The sequence below is a fragment of the Carassius auratus genome, unplaced genomic scaffold (genome assembly GCF_003368295.1).
Source record: "Carassius auratus strain Wakin unplaced genomic scaffold, ASM336829v1 scaf_tig00033718, whole genome shotgun sequence".
Classification (NCBI taxonomy): domain Eukaryota; kingdom Metazoa; phylum Chordata; class Actinopteri; order Cypriniformes; family Cyprinidae; genus Carassius; species Carassius auratus.
In genome coordinates this window covers 48,371-69,666 of record NW_020526100.1, presented here as the reverse complement: position 1 = coordinate 69,666, position 21,296 = coordinate 48,371, and the positions used below count along the sequence as shown (strand labels likewise).

Here is a 21,296-nt window from a genome sequence, read left to right as displayed (position 1 = left end):
AAATCCTACTGACCACAAATTTGAACAGTAGTGTGCGTGCAATTTGTTTTTGAGCATTAATATAATGTTTCCATCCTTCAGAATTCCACTAAAGCTCCACTGAAGCGCTCTAATGTGGAGCGTGTGACAAACATGCAGATTCTGGTTCTGTTCGGGATTCTCCTGGTCATGGCGCTGGTCAGCTCCATCGGTGCCGCTATATGGAACAAACAGCACACAGATGAGGCTTGCTGGTACCTTTCCCGTGCAGGTGAAACCCACTGGGAAAACTACAGTACACTTTCAGATATATGGATTAGAATATTTACTGTACCTGTTCACTTAACAGCGCTTACCAAGACAAAAAGCAATACTTTAATTAATTTTGCATATGTTAGCCTTTATTAAATAAGCTATGTGGTTATAATATATAATATATAACAAATATGTGGTTGTGTATCCAGGTGACATATCTCTGAACTTCTGGTACAATCTGCTAACCTTCATCATCCTCTATAACAACCTGATTCCCATCAGCCTCCTGGTCACACTAGAAGTGGTCAAATTCACACAGGCTCTCTTCATCAACTGGGTAAAATAATAATGAACATTAATCACCAATTTCATTGGTATCAATTGATCACAGTGTTAAAAAACAGTATTTCTTTGCCGAAACCATGATTCTCTGTGAATAAGTGCTTTGTTCTTCATGCATGTTTACAGGATGTTGAGATGTATTACGCCGAGACGGACACTCCTGCTATGGCCCGAACGTCCAATCTGAATGAAGAACTCGGCCAAGTGAGGAGAAGCTCCTCCCATTATCTTTCACAAATTTAGATGTACCTCAACTCCCGTACATCTTATTCACTGTCTCTTTCTTTTTCAGGTAAAATATCTGTTTTCAGATAAGACCGGCACTCTTACCTGCAACATCATGCATTTTAAGAAGTGCACGATAGCTGGAATTACATACGGGTAATTGTAGTGTTCCTTTGCTTTCGTTCCATCAATACACTCGCATTATCTTTGTGCTTTGCATCGTTCTGGCTCTATTAGTGTGCATTGATCGGTTACTTTTTGTTTATATTTGTGTGAGTGGACACTGATCTATAATGCTGTCTCCAGGCATTTCCCAGACCTGGACTGCGATCGATCCATGGAGGACTTCAGGTCAGATGCTGCTGATTCTATCTCTGTCATGTACCAAAACGGATATTACGCAGGACTAAGAAGATAATGTGCATTATTACGTTATGTTGTCCATTACATCTAATTAAATCTGTTGTATTTTGCAGTCACCTTCCCTCTACAAGTCATAATTCCACTGAGTTTGATGATCCTGCTCTTATCCAGAACATTGAGAAGAATCACGTAAGAGCTTTATAGCTGTTATTATTCTGTCGTAGCTTGGATATCAAAACAGTTTCTTGTGAATTATGTATGGTAATCGTTAAAATCTGCTTCTTTCTTTTCTCTATAGCCTACATCTCCACAGATTTGTGAGTTTTTGACCATGATGGCTGTTTGTCATACTGTTGTTCCTGAGCGAGAAGGAAACCAAATTATCTTCCAGGCTTCCTCACCAGGTACACAACCTTCTCGTTGGTTTCTAAATATATGTCTGATCTGATTTGAGTTAACCAGTTAATTGTCACACTTAAAACAGTTTCATATAATAAAAATTATATAAATAAACACCATTGACACGATAAACATTCAATTTGACTTTCATTTAACAAAGTTATAGCCCATAGTGCTGTGGATTCGAACAGGGAAGAAACCTAAAACTCCTTTTCCATGTTTAGCAGTGTAAAGTTTTGCATTTGTGCAAAACAAATTTATGATTTATTTAATGATTTATTTAAGTTTTAAGTTAGAATTTATTTTTTGAAAGAAATGTACTAATATCAATTAATTAATGTAATATTTAATATAAATAATTCATATTAATTTGTTTATTTTATTATACATACTATCTTTCAAAAGTTGGAGTCAGTATGGATGCATTAAATTGACAAAGTATTTATTTCTAAAATATTTATAATGTAAAAAACATTCAAATAAATGCTTTCTTTGAACTTTCTATTCGTCAAAGTATCCTAGAAATAATGTATCACAGTTTCCAAAAAAAAATAAAAATATTATCACAACACCAGTAATAATAAGAAATGTTTCTTGAGCAGCAATTCCACGTATTAAAATGATTTCTGAAGAATCGTGTGACACTGAAGACTGGAAGTAATGATGCTTCAGCATTTGACATAACAGGAATAAATTACATTTTAAAATGTATTAACATAGAAATCTGTTATTTTAATCTGTAATAATATTTCATGATGTAACCGTTTTTACTGGATTTCTTTAGCCTTGGGGGCTTTTAAATTATATTTGCATAATCTTGTGTTTTCAGATGAAGGAGCACTGGTTAAAGGTGCCAAAAGTCTGGGCTTTGTATTTACGGCACGAACCCCACATTCAGTCATCATAGAAGCGGTTAGTATGTGTATTCTTGCCATTAATGATGAACCAAAACTTGTGTATGGTTAATGTGTACATTTCTTGTGTTTGTTTCTCAAGAGAGGAAAAGAGCAGACATATGAGCTTCTGAATGTACTGGAATTTTCCAGGTAGGAACCAGCTGTGAGCTCTCACTACATCCGAAATACCCAGTACGTTGTGTTTCAATGCCTGTGCCTTTTTTGCAGCAATCGCAAACGGATGTCAGTGATTGTCAGAACACCTACGGGAAAGCTTCGACTTTATTGCAAGGGAGCGGTGCGTGTCACACAAGCCACATAATTAGCATAGAGACAGAATGGAAACTACTATTTAAAAGTGTCTGTTAGATCAAAAATACAGTAAAACATTGATGTTGTAAAATATTATTACAATTTAAAATTGTAATTTATTTTTGTGATGACAGCTGATTTTATTAAAAAAATTCTCAGTATGGGTATGGCACAAGCCATTGTAGTCTAGTGATGTTATGCTTGTATTACAGGACAATGTGATTTTTGAGCGTCTGAATGAGGCATCACAGTATAAGGACCTGACTGTGGTCCATCTGGAGCAGTTTGCCACCGAAGGTGAAGAGTTTTTTAATATGTTATCGTTTGAAGGTTAATTAACATTTTATCTTCTCTTTAGATTAACTTTTAGTTTGTGTTTGTTTGCATGTGTAGGGCTGCGGACACTTTGTTTCGCATATGTGGACCTCGAGGAGGGTGCATATCGGGAATGGCTGAAGGAGTACAATCGTGTCAGCACTGTGCTAAAGGACCGAGCACAGAAACTGGAGGAATGCTACGAACTCATAGAGAAGGTATGGAATCTATGCCATGCATGTCACTATTACATGTAATCAAGGGTTAGGAAAGGTATTATTCAAGGGTCAGTGTGTCTTTACTTTGACCAAACCAGACTTTTACTACAGTTCTGGTTCACATAAATAACCACTTTTTTTTTACACAAAGTTTAGATTTGAAAATGGATATAACAGGTGTGCTAAAGGATGTATTGTTCATTTGCACACATCTACAGGTGCATTATTTTTTTTATAGTAATTACTTTCATATATGCTATATTTATTACATGTTAAGTAAAATATTTAAAAAAAAATTTTTTGTTTGTTTTAATTTTGATGATTAGAGCTTACAGTATCTCAAAATATGATAATATTTACATTTGAGATTCATTAAATGACCATCCATACAGTACAAAGTCTGGGTATCTCTTGTTTTTTGAAACCACAATAATGGGGAAGACTGCTGACTTGGCAGTGGTTATAGAAGTCATTGACACCCTCCGCAAAGAGGGAAAGTCACAGAAGGTCATTACTGAAAGGGGTGGCTGTTCACAGAGTGCTGTATCGAAGCATAATAAATGCAAAGTTGACTGGACGGAAGAAATTGGGTAGGAAAAGGTGCACAGGCAACCGGGATGACTGCAAGCTTGAGAATACTGTCAAGCAAAGGCGATACAAACACTTGGGAGAGCTTCACAAGGAATGGACTGAAGCTGGAGTCAGTGCATCAAGAGTCACCATGCTCAGACGTCTTCAGGAAAATTGCTACCAAGCCACTTCTGAAACAATGTCAGGAGCATCTTACCTGGGGTAAGGAGAAAAATAACTGAAATGTTGCTCAGTGGTTCAAAGTCCTCTTTTCAGATAAAAGTACAGTTTGCATTTCATTTGTTCCTGTGGCTCAAGTGGTAGAGCATTGCGATGGCAGCACAAGGTTGTGGGTTCGATTCCCAGGGAACACATGTATTGAAAAAAATGTTAGCCTGAATGCACTGTAAGTCGCTTTAGATAAAAGCATCTGAAGAATGGAGAGGCACATAATCCAAGCTGCTTGAAGTCCAATGTAAAGTTTCCGTAGTCATCGATGATTTGGGGTGTCGTGACGTCTGCTGGTGTTGGTCCATTGTGTTTTATCAAGTCCATAGTCAATGCAGCCCTCTACCAGGAGATTTTGGAGCACTTTATCTGGTGACAAGCTTTTTGGAGGAGATGCTAAATTTCCTTTTCCATTAGGACTTTAGCACCTGCCCACAGTGCCAAAACCACTTCCAAGTGGTTTGCTGACCATGATCAGCCAACGTGCCTGACCTGAACCCCATATGGAATCTATGGGATATTTTCAAGAGAAAGATGAGAAACAGTTGATCCAACAATACAGACGAGCTGAAGACTCAATAGTGCTACGGCAGAGACACAGGCTGCTCGCTACATGCCTCACCTCACTGAAGCTGTCATTTCTGCTAAAGGAGCCGCGACCAAGTATTGAGTGCATAAATTAACATACTTTAAAGAACTTGAACTTTTCTGTTTTGCAAATATTTTTTTTTATTATTGATCTTAGGAAATATTTTGAGATACTGGAATTTTGACTTTGATTAGTTGTAAGCGCTTATCATCTAAATGAAAACAAAAAACTTTTGAAATGTTTTACTTTACATGTAATGAATCTAAAATACATATATAAAAAACTTTTTCATGATATTCTATTTTTTGGAGATGCACCTGTGAATATCTGCATTCGTTGCTATACTAATGGCATAGTAATAAGAATGGTTGTCAGTGTGGATGGAAAACTGATTGAAATTATGCCAATACGTTCACATATTGATGTCTTGCAAAAATCACTAGGTGCATGAGTGAAGTGACAGGAATTCTATGATTTTTACATTAAACAAAAACAAAAGATTTTATATTTTTGATATAAATATGAAATCTTGTAAATTATAAATATATATATATATAAATATAAAAATGTGTTATGTTCATTATACATGAGAGAGTCTGGTGCTGAGACTAGCATCTTTTGCACATGGCTGTGCTCCAGATGCAGTGCTTTGACTGGTCAAAAGGTGGCACTGTAACATTACATTTTCACACTTGTGAACTCAGATTTGTGCATAAGGTGGTGCTCTGTTGAGCTCTCATTAACCGTTACAAGCTATAGACTAACTGCCTCCTCGTCAGGACGGATTAGACAATACTGCAAAACTTTGAAAGTACTGATCAGAGATCTGAGCCCCAGGACACAGTGAAAATCCAGTTTGTTGGGTTTTTTGTGCTTTTCAGGGCTCTGGCCCAGATTAGTAGTCTGAGGAGGGGTTGGTATACCACAGCGAGGATAATTACCTGCACCAGTCTGCCAAGAGCCCCATAAAACCAGTCAACAACACTACTGTGTTACCTCTGCACACACACATAAATACACCAAAAACTCCTCATATATCTCCCCACATACGCATACTCTCACAGAGGGAGAGAGGAATTATTAAAAAGAAATGGATAAGGCATGGTGAAAGATGGAGAGGAGAAGGTGTGAAAAATGTTGAGGTCTTAGATTGCCTGTATTAGCTGAGTTTCTGTGTGCTTCTGTGTGAGGCTGTGTTTAGTGGTGCTTTCAGCTTTGGTTTGAAGTTTTCAAAACATGAATGATACTTCAAATTGTGCTATTTTTGAAGAAGGGGGTGCTATTACTGTCAAGAAATCAGGTTTATAATTTTTGCCAGTGGAGAATAAAATAAGAAAAATCACATAGAATGGCATTAAAGAAGGGGTACAAATCATATCTAGAAAACCAGAATATAATAAAGACATAAGGTCATTAAAGTAACTTCCTAGTAAACCACACATAACACACTAGCATCATAATCCAGTTGTTTTTTAAGTTAAAGAACAGGATGTAGAATTATAAATTTAAAGTGATATATATATATATATTTTTTTTTTTAATGATCAGTTTAAATCACTTTTTTATACATTTATGTGTATATATACATATATTATAATTTGTTTTAAGGATTAAGTAAAATGCTGTAATTTTATTTTATTGTATTTTTCAAAATACATATAACTTTACACTATAAATTAGCCATCAACATGCAATTATATGTATGGTATGGTATGGTATGGTATATTTCCCAACAACAAGATGATATTGATCATTTCACTATATTATTTTTATACATTTGGTTAAATTAATATTGTTCAATTCAATTTTGTGGTGTTGTTAGCATTTTGATTTGTAAAGTTTATTTATATATATATATATATATATATATATATATATATATATATATATATATATATATATATATATATATATATACGTATATATATATACGTATGTATATATATATGTATATATATATATGTATTTATTTATTTTTCTTCTCCCAGCTTCCTCTCTTTATTTATGTATTTTCATCTCTTTGTCACACACAGAACTTGCTGTTGCTGGGTGCCACTGCGATAGAAGACCGACTGCAAGCGGGAGTCCCGGAAACCATAGCAACACTCATGAAAGCCGATATCAAGATCTGGGTTCTGACCGGAGACAAGCAGGAGACGGCCATCAATATTGGTGTGTGACATACATGGTTATATATTTATTCCACAAAGTCGTGCCATTGTTTGAGTTTGTATTAGCATGTAGTCAATAAGAACAGCACTTGTAGTCAGACTTCTAACTAATGTAGAAATCCATAACTGATTACAACATGGTTTTGCTATTGTTGATTTGACATCAGATGATTATGTCTGCAACCAGGGTGAAGTATTTGGTTAATATTCAACATTTATTCCTGTGCACATATAATGCATCATTGGGTCATCGTGCTGAAAAACCTGTTGGTCAATTTTGCTGGTTTAAGAGGGCTTTTGTGCATTTGTCAGCTGGACAGGGAGGCCACATAAACCAATTAAACCAGACAAGCAAATGGTTTTTTTTTTTAAACATGGATTACATAAATGAACACCTGTTCAGAAACAGGTGTGTAAAACTGGTATATGAACCTTTGTTTTTAATTTTACACATGCAAAAATAGGCAAGCACTACAAATATGTATATTTTGCAACTTGTTATTTGTATGCTAAGAGATTTTATTCTATGCATTTTTTTGTTGTTGTTGTTTTTGTTTTTGTTATATTACTAGTCAAAAGTTTGGAAATCTACAGTAAAAATTATGACAATTTAAAAGATTTAAAAACTGTTAAATTATTTAACACACACACACACAAACACATATATATATTGTTAATTGTAATTGTAATTGTTATTGTTATTGTTATTTATTTTTTTCATGGAAAGTGTGATACATTTTAACCATTTTCAGATTTGATATTAGCTGTTGAAATTTCACCTTTGCTCTTAGAGCAATAAAAAAATGTTTTATTATAACAGAAAATGATTATTTTAGATTGTAATATTTGTAACAAAATGACTGTTTTCACTGTAGTTTTGTTCAAATAAATGCAGCCTAGGTAAGCATAAACTTAATTATTTCAAAGATCATGTATTTTTTTTTAATTCTATAGGACATAATATTTTTAAGCTAAAATACTTATTTGCATTGTAATTTCATAATACATCACAGAGAGCAGCTTTAAAGTAGGCTGACAAGGAAGTACAATTGCACAACAGAATACAATATCAAGCAGACACTGATTGGAAACACACAAGACTCCTAGACTAAGGAAATCAGAGAAGGACAGACAGACAGGCAGTCAGGCAGGCGCTGCGGACAGACAGCTCAGAATAAATTGGGTGAGACTGGAGATAAACCAGTGGACAGCAGATAGTGGGTAATGACAGATATACAATAAGGTTAAGTTGTTGTTGGGGTGTGTATGTGTGGCTTTGTGTAACGCCTTTACTGTAACTCTCCACTGCATCTCAGGTTACTCCTGTAGGCTGGTGTCACATGGCATGTCCCTCATCATCGTCAATGAAGATTCCCTGGATGTGAGTACATATTGTGTTTTTATATATGTGTGTGTGTGTGTGTGTGTGTTGGTGAGTGTTTCATAGGCTGTCTCTGGAGGACACTGGGTGTGGACAGGTGAGGGAAGTGTTTGTCTTTGTTCTCGTACAGGTGAAGGTAATTAAGGTGTCTGGTGTCATCATTGAGAACATGATGAAAGCGTGATGGATCGTATGGACACACATATGAGCAGAACACACACTCTTATATAGTTTATGACATAAAAGCACATTAGAAAGAGCCGAAAAGCGCACACAGGTGATTTTTCAATTAGAGGAATGTTTTTGTTCTCTAGAATGATTTTAAAGTAGAAATGCTTCATCATTCCAGTTTTAAAAGGTGAATTATAATAGCTATCAATTTTATTGCGTCTCTTTAATAATGTTTTCCTTATTTTTTTTTATAAGTACTCTGTACTTCGTCGACTTCTCTATTTTTCTCACACACACAAGGTTAATTACTTCCAGGCAAAGATAGTCATAAAAGGGAGCTTGTAAAGCCTTAGATCTCTGAGAACAGTTGGCCAGACAGCAGAGCATCTCTCTCTCTCACACACACACACACACACACACACACACACACACACACACACACACACACACACACACACACACACACAGACCGAACTGTGTACTGAAATCAAAGGCTCCTGGGAATCAGCAGGATTCATTCTTTTTTTCAGACATTTGCCTGTTTAGAATGAAACATTGATAATGGTTTGTAAAAATACTGTTGCTAAATTTTTGGACCATTATGTTTACAGTTATTGTGTCTGAAACTACAACAGTATGTTCAGATGAATCGGATAGTTATTGTTGTTGGATACAGACTTTAAGAGGCCATGCTATGCTGTAAATATAATTATAGCTAAAGGGTATTGATGCCCCTTTGTTAGCATCGAATTGCTTATATCAAACCCACAGAATAATTTTCAGATGAGAAGCATTTTTGCATGTGCAAAAAAAAAATTGTGGCAAAAATTCGTACTTGGTGTGAACAGGCCTAATTGGCTCAAACTGAAGCCTACGGCCTGGCAACAGGTTTTTGTGGTTGCAGTGGATGGCAATTAATAAATTATATTGTTGTTTTTGTTCTGCCTCTAATGGGCCGCCATTGGCAGTAATCAATATTGTGCTTATGAAAATTGTCCAACCACGTGTGATTTATTGACTGAGTGTTTAATGGCCTTTTATTTATACATATTATGCAGCTAGTAAAAAAAAAGCATCGTAAAAGACTGGCATTTTGTGGAGATGGACAGCTTTAGCCTCAGTTAAAATCTCCAAAAGAATTCTTTCTTATCTTACCAAGCTCTTAAAATAACCCACAATACCTCAGACATGGCTGGGGTGAGCCTAATGTCACAGCTGTGGGTTTGTGTGGAAGATATGGAGTGTGTGTGTGTGTGTGTGTGTGTGTGTCAGCTGCCGTTTCGTGTAAAGCACAGTTGGGCCAACACATCACACTCCTTCATGTCTTCTTCCTTTCTATCTGTCTGTCATCTATATAATGCACAAATAAGTTGATCATTGTTGATGGTGTGATTGGTCGATTTTCTCTGTCTCTCCTGTCACACAACTCCTCCTCCGTCTGTCAGCGGCTCCCAAATTTACAGGAAAAGTGTGTGCATTAGAGTGTGTTCGAGCGTAAGTGTGTGTGTGGGGTTAGGAGTAACGCGATCTCCTTTTGGCGCTCAATCTCGTCAAAACAAATTCTGCCAGCAAAGCCTCCTGGGTAAACATGATGGCTTTTGACTCAGACTCTGTGACAAGTTCCATCTGTCACTCTACTTTGACACACACACACACGGTCCAATTCAGACAGCTGGTGTCCTTGTAACACACACAGAGGCATTCTTACCCAAACATTTTTTCTGCTTTGCACATATTCTTATCATGTCCCACACATATTTGCTCTTACTTTCCCAGACACACATACACACACAACAGTCTGTATGATCTTTCTGATAGGCTGCGTTCCAAGTTAGCCGTCACACTGCCTGTATTACATGACTTACACAAACACGCTCACTGTAGTCGTCATTAATCATATACACACAGTTTGTGCTCCTCTTTGCCGTTCTCTTTGTGTAATACAAATACTATACACAGTACTGAGGTCAGCACATGCACAAGACGACTGACATGTGATCGAGATTTCTCTGTTTGGGGGCCAGGTATCACACAGGTGAACTGTATTCCAAGTCAAAAGCCTTGTGACGGGATTTTTTTTTAAACATAAGTCATGAACCTTTCTGCTTGTGTGTGTGAGAGAAAGAGAGAGGGAGAGAGAGAGAGACCTCAGTTTATGAACTATCTTGCTGGTAGACTGCCATTGAACAGATAAGGTGACCTGTCATGTTCGCCTTAAAGTCTCATTCATTCACTCACTCACTTGTGTGTGTGTGTGCGTGTGTGTGAAAGAGAGATTTCTCTATGAATGGAGAATGTGATCTGTGATATGTAACACCAAAGGGGCCTTTCTCTCTATTTTAAATATAAATCTGATAAGATCCTTTTCGCAGGAACCTGAGAACACAACAAAGCTGCAGTGTGTGTGTCCGTTTGTGAGTTAGTGTGCGCTTGTACAGTGGTGTTTTCTATAAATGTACGTGTGTTTGTGAGAACATGTACTCTATTCAGTTCCCAGCACAAAGACGTACAGAAAATAACATTTAGCTTGGATCCTGAAATGCATTCACTTCTGATATCTGTCAGGGAATGACATAGAAAAATGTAATGCACATCCCAAATAAGGGAAGTCTGGAGTCCAAATGAGTCCTTAATGGGTAGCACACTAGTTTTCTCTAGAGTGTCTCATCAGGGTCTCAGTAGAAATTACAGAGTGAGAATGATCGTCTGTGCATCACCAGCAGCTGTCCAATAGTCTCTGTCCAGTCATCCCACTCTGTCAATCAAATAGCTCTTTAAAACTCATCATCATCTGAACACACCCAACACACTTGCATCTCTCATCTTTTGGGAGATACTAGTACCATCTTGCATACTATAAGGAATCCCACTTCTTTTTTTTTCTTCAGTTAAACCCATTGTGTTAAACCCATAGATATTTTTAGTAATGGTTTAATCTTTTGTTAATTTTAATAAATAACAATTAGACTAATGTTTGTATGTAAAACTAAGTTTTATATTTTTATGGTTTTAATTTTAGATATTTGATTGCCATTTCACACCTTTAAACGCATCAAAAAATACCCACCGATAAAACATCTAAAATACAATAAAATATTTGCAATTAATTTGTTGCTTTTAAAATATATTTTAGTGGTAACAGTTTTAAATATGAATCATTTCAGTAAAAATTTTGGACCCACTTTATATTAAGTGGCCTTAACTTTTATGTACTTACATTTTAATTAATAATTTAGTACAATGTACTTATTGTGTACATACATGTTTTTACATTGTACTTTTATTTTAAAAAAACTACGTGTAATTACATCTGTATTTAATTTCTGTAATTACGTTTATAATTACACTGTCGACCCATACTTTACACCTTAACCCACCCTTAAACTTACCCATACCTCCAACCCTCTCCCTAACCTTACCCCATCCCACCTCAATAGCAGCAAAAGTGTTTTACAATACAATATGAACACAATAAGTACATTGTACTTATTTTTTTATGTAAGTACATAGTAGTTAAGGCCACCTAATATAAAGTGGGACCAACATTTTTTAAATTATTTGGTATCGGTAACAACCAATGAACCATACACACATACTATTTTTTATTATAGTATCAATTTTAATATATATTTTATGAATTACATTTTTTTGCAAACAAACACTTATTGTAAAATTTTACCATTTTATAAAAACAAAAACCACTACTGTCAATTCTTTTTGCCTCCAGAATGGTGTAGTTACAATGTAAGTAGTAGGTGTTAACTGTTTTAGTGTTAATGTATGTTTTCTTAGTACAGTATTTTCTAGTCCTATGAATTTATAAGTTTGTTTTTGCTTTTCTTAAGTAATTGCATGGTTATCGTTAGTGAAACTATGTCTGGAGTAATGCAGGATGAATTCTGAGTTCAGTGTGTTGTTTGTCCTGGGATTAAGGTTTGGTGACTGTTAGCGGTCCCCATGGACACTGTGCTGGCAGGCGTGAAAGCGAGAGGTTTGACTGGCACGTTCTTCCGGCTTATTAGCACCTCTGTGTAGGAGTATTACGATGTTAACTGCAACGCAAAGCTAATTACTCACACTTACTCAAACCTGCGCACCCGCTCGTACACAAACATTTCAGAGATCATTAATGTGGTCATTTAATTGTTAAATAAATAAGATATGCAAACAGTCCTGTTAGTGCCAGATTTATAAACTCACATCCTGGAGAGAGACACATTGATGCATCCTGTCTGAAGTTCAGGAGTTAATACTAAATCGAATCAGCCGTGAGAGTCTAATGGAGAGAGAGCGGAAAAGAAAGAGCTGTCTTTAATAATAAACTGGGAAAATTAGTTGGTAGTGAATTAACAGTAGCAGGTTTCTCAGGCCAATGTTTATACACCAAGACACACACACAAACACTAATGCTTTGACTTTCAGCACTCCCTTGATCTAAAATGAGTCTTAATTCTTCCATTACGTTTCTGTTTTTCTTTCCTTCATGTTTTCCCGGGAAAGGTGAATGCAAACAGGAATTCCTGAAAGAAAAGATAAACACACACACACACACACATTAACAGGCTAAACATGTTTGGGTTGAGCTGAGGAGAGGAGATGAGCTCTAGTTACTCAGGAATCTTGATGGCTGATCTCAGTTCTGCTATAAACCGTTTTCCAGAAACAAAGGAGTCTCAACTTGTGACTAGTTTCAATAGAGTTTGATATTAGTCCTTATTATGTTCCTAAGCTAACAATTCAATAATCACAAGAATACAAATACAGGCAGATAATAAATAAAATTAGTATGGGCTGTTTTTTAGCAATATTTCGGTGTTGAAAGAAAAAGTACACATACTTTTATAAGGAGTACTTTGTTATTAATATGCTTAGTTTACTGTAAAATAATATACTTAAACTGAGTGTAAACTGAATGTAATATTTTGAGACATGAATGTTATTTAGAAATAAAATAAAATTGTTTAAATTTATTTAAACTTTCTGTTTCTATTGTTTATATTAAATATCTATTGATTGAAAGCATTTATGGTAAACTAAAATAAACCCTAATGTAATTCTGGTGAAACTTACCTGTCATGTATTTAAATATATTTGTAATTACACATTTGTGATGATGGCACTGCAATTCAGTACATTAATTAATATTTACTTTATGATTATTGATTATTGAATTATAAGTGAATCAAATTAAGTGTACTTCAAAGCATGATAAAACAATATTAAAACAATAATTAAGTGTTCTTAAGTGTGTTAAGTTAGGAAAGTACACTTAAGTGGCCTTTTATGTATTTCCTATATATATATATATATATATATATATATTCTTTTATCATCTGCATGTGGTTCTTAAAGGGATAGTTCACTTTTTGGTCCTCACTGACTTGCATACAGTACAGACCAAAAGTTTGGAAACATTACTATTTTAATGTTTTTGAAAGAAGTTTCTTCTGCTAATCAAGCCTGCATTTATTTGATCAAAAATACAGAATTTTTATTTATATTGTGATATATTATTACTATTTTAAATAATTGTTTTTAAATTTATTATACTTTAAATTATCATTTATTTCTGTGATGCAAAGCTGAATTTTTAGGATCATTATAACATGATCCTTTAGAAATCATTCGAATATGATGATTCATTATCAAAGTTGGAAACAGTTCTGCTGCTTAATATTTTTTCAGAACAAGTGATACTTTTTTAGGATACTTTGATGAATAAAAAGTAAAAAAAAAAAAAAAAAAAAAAGCGATGTTTTTAAAATATATATTTTTATATTTTGTAATAACAATATACACTACTGGTCAGTAATTTGGGATCAGTTATATTTTTTCTTTCTTCTTTTTAAATAAAATCAATACTTTTATTCAGCAAGGATGTGTTAAATTGATAAAAAGTGATAGTAAAGAAATATATTATAATATATATTATTATTAATTTGTTTTTTTATTTTGAATAAATGCAGTTCTTTTTAATCTTTTATTCATCAAATATATTAGACAGCATAACTGTTTCCAACACTCATAATAAATCAGAATATTAGACTGATTTCTAAATGATCATGTGATCGACTGGATGTTACATGTGACACTGAAGGCTGGAGTAATGATGCTGAAAATTCAGCTTTTCATCACAGGAATAATTTTTTTAAAAAGTATATTCAAATAGAAAACTATTATTTTAAGTTGTAATAATATTTCACAATATTACTGTTTTTTCTGTATTTTTGATCAAATAAATGCAGGCTTAATGAGCAGAAGAGACTTCTTTCAAAAACATTAAAAATAGTAATGTTTCCAAACTTTTGGTCTGTACTGTATGTTTTTTTTTTCATGCATGGAAGTCAGTGGGGACCAGTAAGGTGAACTATCCCTTTAAAAAACATACCTTTTAAGATTTGAAATACACTACATGGTGCATATCCGGTACAACTGAGCTCCATTTACAAGTACAGCACAATGCATTCTGGGTAAAAGCACACATTTTATGCCCTAAAATGCTACTTGAATAGGCAGCTCGCCAAGTTTTGGAGTAGAGCGATAGTTTCAGCAAGATATTGATTCGAGTCGGCAGTATGGAGTGAATTCATCCACTGTGTTACACGTAGGCTGTCATAGCGCTGACAGAGACTTCAACAGCTGTGTCCATGTATGTTTGTGTGTGTGTGTGTGGCCACCAACGCCGTGCCTCGTTGCATGCTGTGTCGTCCACATGGTTCTCATTACAGATTGAAGGATGTTTGTTTTCTCTATTAGTGACTCTGTCCCATTATCAAGATCTCAATCAGAAACTGCCTGCAACCACAATTCAATAAACACGCACGCACATATTTCATCTTCTCTTTTTATCTCTCCATGTCTTTTTGGCTCATATATGCATTCATTGCAAACACACGTTTGACTTCTTATCTTAATATGGACATGGTTGTCTTTTTTTATTTTTATAAAATGCTAACTAGCTGGCATTTCATTCTTTTCCTTCCTCCTTACTTTATCATATTTTTCTTTCTCTCTGGCCATATAAAGTTCTTTTTGGCCAACAGTTCATGCTTTTTGTGTCCTTTAAGGGCTTAGAGTGTCTCGGGTGACAGGATGATGTGTAACAGGTGTGTGTGTGTGTGTGTGTGTGTGAGATTGTGGCGCTAACAGCCCCAATGACACCACTTAAAACATCCCCTTCAACTTCCTTTGGCATTACGCTCTTGCTCTGATATGTGTGTGTGATCCATGTGTGTGCGTGAGAAGTGTGTGAAATGTACTGTTAGGGAAATAAATGTGTGCTGGAATGTTTCTCAGGAAAGTATTGAAGTGGTTTTATGTAGCAATAGACATGGTATAGAAATTAAACTGTAAAACTGACAAATGTGTTGTTATATGTGTATTTATGGGTTTATAGTGTGTGGGGTCATACATTTTCTCCCTTTCTTGCCCCCTAGGCAACCAGGGCCACACTAACAGCTCATTGCTCCTCGCTGGGTGACAGTCTGAGGAAGGAGAATGAGTTAGCGCTCATCATAGATGGGCAGACGCTCAAATACGCCCTCTCTTTCGAAGTGCGTCAGTCCTTCCTCGACCTCGCGCTGTCCTGCAAGGCCGTCATCTGCTGCAGGTACTGTATATAGACCGAAACACACAAAAATTTACATTTATATACACACTAATGTTATTTATGTCAGTTCACTTGGAGAAATACAAATACAGTCAGCAGAGACATGGCTGTATAATCTCACTCACGATATGATAGTGTGTGTGAGAGTGTGAGTGTGTGTGAGTGTGTGTGTGTAGAAATTTGGATATAAAAAATATATGTTTTTTTTTTTTTAGGTGTGTGTACATATACTTTTTATATTTAATTATTGTTTTATTTGTATCTATCAGTTGATCTATCTATTGATCTACTGATTTTGGTAGTAGTTGATAATATTGTTATTTATTTATGAAAGCCCATTTACGCCACTGAATAAAAACTAAAGAGGTTATTGCGACTTTTTATATCACAATTCTGACTTTTTTCTCTGTCTGTGTTTATTGTGTGTTTATATTATGTAGTTCTGAGAAAAAATTTTTATCAGAATTGTAAGATAAAAAATCACAATAAACTTTTTTAGTTTCTATTCAGTGACGTAAATGGGCTTGCATACTTTTTTTCTCAGAATTCTGGGATATAAACTGAGTTATAAAGTCCAATTCTAAGGGGAAAACTCAGAATTACGAGTTTATATCTCACAATTCTGAGGAAAAAGTCCAAGAAATAAATAGCAAATTTATATCTTGTATTTCTGACTTTATAACTCAGAGTTGCATTTTAGAAAGTCAGAATTGCAAGATAGAAAAAAAGTCACAGTTGCAAGATATAAACTCGCAATTCTGAAAAAAAAAAAGTTGGAATTGTGAGTTTGTATCTCGCAATTCTGAATTTATATCTCAGAACTGAAAGTTTTTTCTCAGAACTGAGAGGTTATTTTTGTTTTAAAATTGGGTGTTTGTTTCACAATTCTTACTTTATATCTCGCAATTACGAGTTTATATATATATATATATATATATATATATATATATATATATTGCAAAATGTAAACTCACAGTTGCGGGGCAAAAAATAATTGTGAGAGAAAGAGTAGTAATTACCTTTTTTATTTTTATTCAGTGGAGAAACTGACTTTCATCATTTATTTTATTTATTTATTTACAAATAAATAAATAAATCTCTTGTGTATGTAGATAGAAATATCTATCTATTCAGTAATGTAATTATTCTTATAATTAATACACAACATACTGTTTTTTAAATAGTTGGTAATATAAAAATATTCTTTATATATTTACAATAAACTGTGTATTTTATAATTATATTTGTTATAATTTTTTCCTTACATCTTTAGCTACATACAGGAAAAATGTAGTTATAGTAAAAGTTAATTTAGTTAATAAGAATGTAGAGGTATAACATTAATCTAGATTAATCTAATTTGATTAGAAATACTGAGTTGAGATGGATTTAAAAAGAAAATAAGTAATAAATTCATAATTCAAGTCTCAGTCTGCTTATCATATAATTGCATTGTTGTCTGGGAGAAACTTTTAAGATATAAAAGAGAACTTCTCTGGGGTTTTTGGGGTATACATTCAGGCATTACCACTGAACAGTGTGTGTGTGTGTGTGTGTATAAACTCCACCCCCAAAAAAACCTCTCAAAATGAGGGAGTTTACGCTGCGTGGATGTGCATGTGTGTGTGTCCTTATGAAAGGTTATGTCTTGCCCTGGGTGACTAAATAACTGGTGAAAATAAGCGCTTGGCTCCCAGAACAGAGAGGCTGTGCAGAGGTAATGTAATATACTGAGCTCTGTGCAAATGTCAAACTAATGACTCACTTACTGTCATTATCCACTCACACACAGACAATGCAGTCATTCACATCACATTGTTCAATACTGTAAATGTAAATCTGAATATAAATAAGCATGCTGCAAGTTGCAGACCGTTCTGATTCGATAATAAAATGTGTTTCCATGTGTGAGAGGGAGTAATTGACTTGCTGTTGCATGAAGCCCTGACTGTGGTCTCCAAGGCACTACAAACCGACTGAACCAACCCTTGCAGAACCCCCCCACACTATCCCGAACCACTCAAATCCACAGACAACCAGCAGAGAGTAGCACAAGTGTGTGTGTTGAAGAGAAAGTTTGCATGTGTGCGCTCCATCCTTGGTTTCCTGAGTTCACATTCTGTTTATTTAAAGAGCTGCTTTAGCTTCTTATTTTCTGCTCAGTTCCACCATGAAGAACATTAGCCAGCCTTTCATCTGCCTACTGCCTCTGATCTCCCCTCCGGCTCACTGTGATTTTGGGAGGTATAGAGTTATTGTGGGAAAAGGGTGGAATCGATCAACAAAATGACAAGAGAAAGCGCTTTGGGGGGGGATTTGTCTTTTCAATTTAAAATTTTTGTGAGTATACCATGCCCATGCTATTAGAGTCATCATAGGTCTTTACTAGCTTGCACATTTCTGGCCAATTTTTTCGAAACTTTATATGTGCAGCACTAATGTTACATCTCCTAATGGTTAAGTATTTGTTGCAGCATTTCTCATTTGTCGGGTATCTTCAGCTGCTAAATGAATTAATGTTAATGTCGGTCTGTGATCATTCATTTTTCTTGGAAATCACATCCAACACCTTCCAAGGGAGATTTTATTGTGCTTTCTGTTTCAGTGAAGTATCATGATTAGATGTCTTCTGGACTTAGTGTGTTGTTGATATCAAATACATTTTTGAAACATTTCTAATCAGGCACTGCATAGAGTACCCATTAAAAGTTATTTCAGCCAATGAAATCAAATTGTGGTCTAAATTGTTCCTGACACCAAACCTCTCGGTCATCTTTCACACTTCTCTGTTGCTGTCTGATGATGTTGTCACTTTAATGAACAGATTCAGTCATCATAGACACATTATAAAGCATAATTGAGAAGTTTTATAGTACTTCGATGTAACATTTGTCTTGTTTTTCTTTCAGGGTGTCCCCACTGCAGAAGTCAGAGATTGTGGACATGGTGAAGAAGCACGTGAAGGCCATCACGCTGGCTATCGGAGACGGAGCCAACGATGTGGGGATGATCCAGACGGCACATGTGGGAGTGGGCATCAGCGGGAACGAGGGCATGCAAGCCACCAACTCATCTGACTACTCTATAGCCCAGGTCTGAGACAAGCACACTCATGTAATTCATTAATCACACACACACATACACACACATCTCATCTTTAAAAACATAATTACACTACCACAACACACAGCACACAGCAGTCTTCTGCCCACAGCGCTGTTGTATCCGGGTAGCTGCTCCTGCAGTAATGGTTCACATGTGTTCCTGCGGCAAACTTAATTCTTCTCTCTTTAGTTCTCATACCTGGAGAAGCTGTTACTGGTTCACGGGGCTTGGAGTTACAACCGGGTCACCAAATGTATCCTGTACTGCTTCTACAAGAATGTGGTCCTGTACATCATAGAGGTGTGTACGATAATCGCAATCAAGTGGTCGTGAGACTTTAAAAGAGGTAGATCATATAAAGATGACAATTCTGCCATCATCTGTCTTCATGTTGCCAACCTGTATGGTTTTCTTTATTCTTTAAAACAAAAAAGGAGATGTTAGACAGTGGGTTTCATGTCTGAAAAGCAACAAACTGACTAAATAGTGCCAAGTCTGACATTAATGATTCAGAAATCTCCTGGTATGTGTTTTGTTGTGAGAGTTGATAGCAGCAGTGGAGGGCAGCGTTTTCAGAAAATGTACATTTATCGCACAAAGCTTTAGAATGACTATATATAATTTTATTTTATTATTATTTTGTATTTGAATGTATTTTACCTATATTTATTTTCAAATATATTTTAGAAAATGTATATATTTTCTTCTGCACCCCTTTATTTATTTATTTATTTTTATTTTTTCATTTTCTATATAGAATACAGTGTTATAAATACAAACAATACAATTCAAGAAAGTCACACGAGTTTGGGATGATGTGAGGTCAAGTTTATTTTTCATTTATTTCTGGGCAAACTTTTTCTTTAAACAACATGGAATGTGCTTTACTTACAGATAGATCACTTTTTAAAGGGAGTCATCAAAATTAGCCCTTATCCACACACACACACACACACACACACACACACACAAACAAACATGCCCACAATGTTTTTTTCTCTCTCCTTTTTCTTGGCTTTTTTTCACACAGACACCCTTGTGTACATTAAGTAGACTGCTTGCAGCTGTTTATGGAAGTGTTTGACAGTGATAAATGAGATGCCCCCTCTAGTCTCTGCTTTCCATCTCACACACACACACACACACACAGAGGCACAGACAAAGAGCCGCTGACCCCTATCTATAGTGCCTGGGACCTTCCAGTTCAAAAAACTGCATACCAGATACACACTGTCATTCGAGAGCTGTGTAAGTGTGAGTGTGTGTGTGTGTGTGCGCTAGGTAGAGTGCGAGCTTTACTGGCAGGGTCACCGTTCTGCACGCTGGAGCATTTGTCAGCTGTGCCACAACCTTAAAATGGCAGCAGGTGCAGAAACATGCCCCCCTCATTCGCCCAAGGCCTGTGTGTTGGAGTGTGTGTTATGTGTGTGTGTTTGTTACGGTTAGAGCTGGGTAAAGGTTAAATGTTTAGATGTCTCTATATTTGTAGAATGCGATTGTCCATGCACATCTGTCCGTGTTTGGGGGAGAGGGGCATTTTGGGGGTCTTAACGGGGATTAGCTTCCAGCAAAGAAGAGCTTTAAAGGTCAAAGTTCACAGACTTGTCTTTGTCTTCATAGCGGAGACATTGTGGGGGATGGACAGCAAGTGGACATGTGTATGAGCGTGTGTGTGTAGGCTTTTGTTTGTATGAATTGACCTTTGCCTTGAGTTTGATGTTGTCTGAAAGTATTTTGCTCGAGGGTTTCCATGTTACTCATCTTTTTTTTGTGCCCTCTCTTTGCAGAATTGTTTATCTTCACTTCTGTTTTGTAACACACTTTCATCTTTTTTTTTCCCTCAGCTTTGGTTTGCGTTTGTAAACGGTTTCTCTGGACAGATCCTGTTTGAACGTTGGTGCATTGGCCTGTACAATGTGGTATGTGTGTGTCTGTCTCTCTCTTTATAGTTTAACATTCTGTGGTCAAACATTATGTGGTCCTCCTGATAAGGCTTTGGTGGCATCAAATGTATCATTTAAAGAGAAGACAATGCCAGAATGCATTGTTGCAAATTTGGTGAAAACGTTCATCCAAGATGTTAGATAATTAACAGTGATAGATCAAAAAGATATCAGCCAATCTTTGGCCTTTTTTAATTTATCCGCAGATAAATGTGGCCACTTGGC

The 21,296-nt window shown here is 35.6% G+C and overlaps 1 protein-coding gene across 1 annotated transcript in view; it reads left to right on the top strand.

The window, feature by feature from the left end:
• Nucleotides 1-63: 63 nt before the first annotated feature.
• LOC113081303 (phospholipid-transporting ATPase IB-like) overlaps nt 64-21,296 on the top strand; it is a gene marked incomplete at its 5' end in the record, with an annotated part of 33,089 nt that continues 11,856 nt past the window's right edge. The window contains 18 exons of the mRNA XM_026253379.1: nt 64-250; nt 444-571; nt 703-780; nt 869-957; nt 1,108-1,152; nt 1,278-1,353; nt 1,463-1,568; nt 2,393-2,475; nt 2,560-2,609; nt 2,688-2,757; nt 2,984-3,068; nt 3,165-3,304; nt 6,725-6,863; nt 8,179-8,243; nt 15,851-16,023; nt 18,933-19,116; nt 19,318-19,428; nt 20,973-21,047. Of these exons, the coding sequence (XP_026109164.1) occupies nt 64-250; nt 444-571; nt 703-780; nt 869-957; nt 1,108-1,152; nt 1,278-1,353; nt 1,463-1,568; nt 2,393-2,475; nt 2,560-2,609; nt 2,688-2,757; nt 2,984-3,068; nt 3,165-3,304; nt 6,725-6,863; nt 8,179-8,243; nt 15,851-16,023; nt 18,933-19,116; nt 19,318-19,428; nt 20,973-21,047 (1,884 nt within the window). The remainder of the gene's footprint in view (nt 251-443; nt 572-702; nt 781-868; nt 958-1,107; nt 1,153-1,277; nt 1,354-1,462; nt 1,569-2,392; nt 2,476-2,559; nt 2,610-2,687; nt 2,758-2,983; nt 3,069-3,164; nt 3,305-6,724; nt 6,864-8,178; nt 8,244-15,850; nt 16,024-18,932; nt 19,117-19,317; nt 19,429-20,972; nt 21,048-21,296) is intronic.